Raw genomic sequence first — 1,554 nt, 5'->3', positions numbered from 1 at the left:
GCACAGGTCATCAGTACATTGGGCAGCGCACAGCAATGTTCTCGTCGACCGCACACACGGCACAGCCCGAAGAGGAAGACACGGAACCCATCAACATCTACGACGTCATACATGCCGCGTGGGACCTGAGGGTGCAGCGGCTCGAGGAGTTCGCCGCTCGGTACCTGGCGTACCGGCTGGAAGACTACATCGACGAAGCCGAATTCGCCGACCTCATCAAAGAAAGTGCCGAGCGGCTGAAGAACCGCGAAGAGACGGACACTATTGAATTGCTAGACGATATCCGCTACTATCTTTCGGAGCGTTTCCGGCTGCGGTTCGAGGATGCCGGTCTCGACGAGATGATGGACGAGCAGGGCGAGATCAACGCGGCCGCGGCTGCGTCGCTGGCGGAGAGCAGCCAGGAGGCGCAGCAAAAGGCCGAGGACGGCTTGACTCTGCAAGAGATCGACCTGAGAGTTGTCAAGTCGGAAGAGCCTGCTGAGAAGGAAGAAGCAACCGAAGAGACAGGCGGCGTCATGACGCTTGATGGCGCCGTGGCCGAAGACGAGTTTGCCTCGGATGCGATCAACTACCAGATCCTGCTTGGAAAGATCGACATCATGCTAGAACGCCTTAAACTTGACGCATAGAGATAGATGCATTCCTAGATCAGTATTCATGAGAACCAAATCGGTCAGGCAAGGGCATGGCAAGGCGTAGCTCGTTAAGTGCCGTCGTGCCATAGAGACCAACTCCTTTCCAGTTGAAAAATCAGTCCACTTCTATTTGGATGTCGTAGACTAAAACTCAATGCTCATTATTTTGCAAAAAAAAAAATGCTTCCAATGTCGGAGTAGAACCGACGACCCTTTTCACTCATTCAGTCATACTGTCACTGTTATGGTGACTTCTATCCTGCCTAGCAACGCCGAGCTCCAGAGCATCCTTCCCAAGTCACCAACCCACTGCAGCTGGGCCGATCGAGCCCATGTCGCCAACTAATTGTGCCAGGCAGTTAAGTGCTGATCGTCTCAAGAGGTCCATCGGCAGTCACAGATTTGTCCTGATCTCCAAGCTGCACCGCGTACTGCCCGTGATACTCGACGCCATTTCCCTCGCGCTCCTTCCTCAGTCTCCTCTGCACAGCAGCGTCCCGGATCTCCGCCTCGAGGTTGAGCTTCTTGTTGGCTTCGGATGTCAGACAGCGCATCAGATACCTCACGTCCTTAGTGTGAATCTGGTACCAGCCGTGGTGGGGCTTGCAACGCTTCTTGTCGCAAAAGTTACGGTCGGCGCCGGCCATGACGCTGCCGTGCTCGAGGCTGCCCTGCTTTGAAGATCTCCTGGGGCTTCTTGCGTCGCCATGAAGGGCGGCAAAAGGGCTGGCGGCACGCCGATGGTGTCGAGGCCGGGAGTCGTAAGCCGCAGACCGAGTCGTCCATCTTTCTTAGCCGCGACGAGGGCCGCGCGGGCGCCGGGCCCGCCATTGTCCATGAAGCTCGAGCATTCGTCTGTAGGCCAACCGTGTCCTTCGCCCCATCTGGTAGCGCTTCTCGGGTTTTTTTTGTTTTC

General features: G+C 56.2%; 2 protein-coding genes across 2 annotated transcripts in view; one reads left to right on the top strand and one right to left on the bottom strand.

Annotated features, from left to right (window-relative positions):
• Positions 1-632, top strand: part of VDBG_01831 (BTB/POZ domain-containing protein) — a gene marked incomplete at both ends in the record, with an annotated part of 2,043 nt that extends 1,411 nt beyond the window's left edge. Inside the window, one exon of the mRNA XM_003007597.1 lies at positions 66-632. Within this exon, the coding sequence (XP_003007643.1) occupies positions 66-632 (567 nt within the window). The remainder of the gene's footprint in view (positions 1-65) is intronic.
• Positions 633-997: 365 nt separating this feature from the next.
• Positions 998-1,554, bottom strand: part of VDBG_01830 (conserved hypothetical protein) — a gene marked incomplete at both ends in the record, with an annotated part of 1,508 nt that continues 951 nt past the window's right edge. The window contains 2 exons of the mRNA XM_003007596.1: positions 998-1,170; positions 1,227-1,480. Of these exons, the coding sequence (XP_003007642.1) occupies positions 998-1,170; positions 1,227-1,480 (427 nt within the window). The remainder of the gene's footprint in view (positions 1,171-1,226; positions 1,481-1,554) is intronic.

Source organism: Verticillium alfalfae, genomic scaffold, assembly GCF_000150825.1.
Source record: "Verticillium alfalfae VaMs.102 supercont1.2 genomic scaffold, whole genome shotgun sequence".
NCBI lineage: Eukaryota > Fungi > Ascomycota > Sordariomycetes > Glomerellales > Plectosphaerellaceae > Verticillium > Verticillium alfalfae.
Note: the sequence above shows the minus strand (reverse complement) of the source record. Positions and strands in the feature narration are given on the sequence as shown.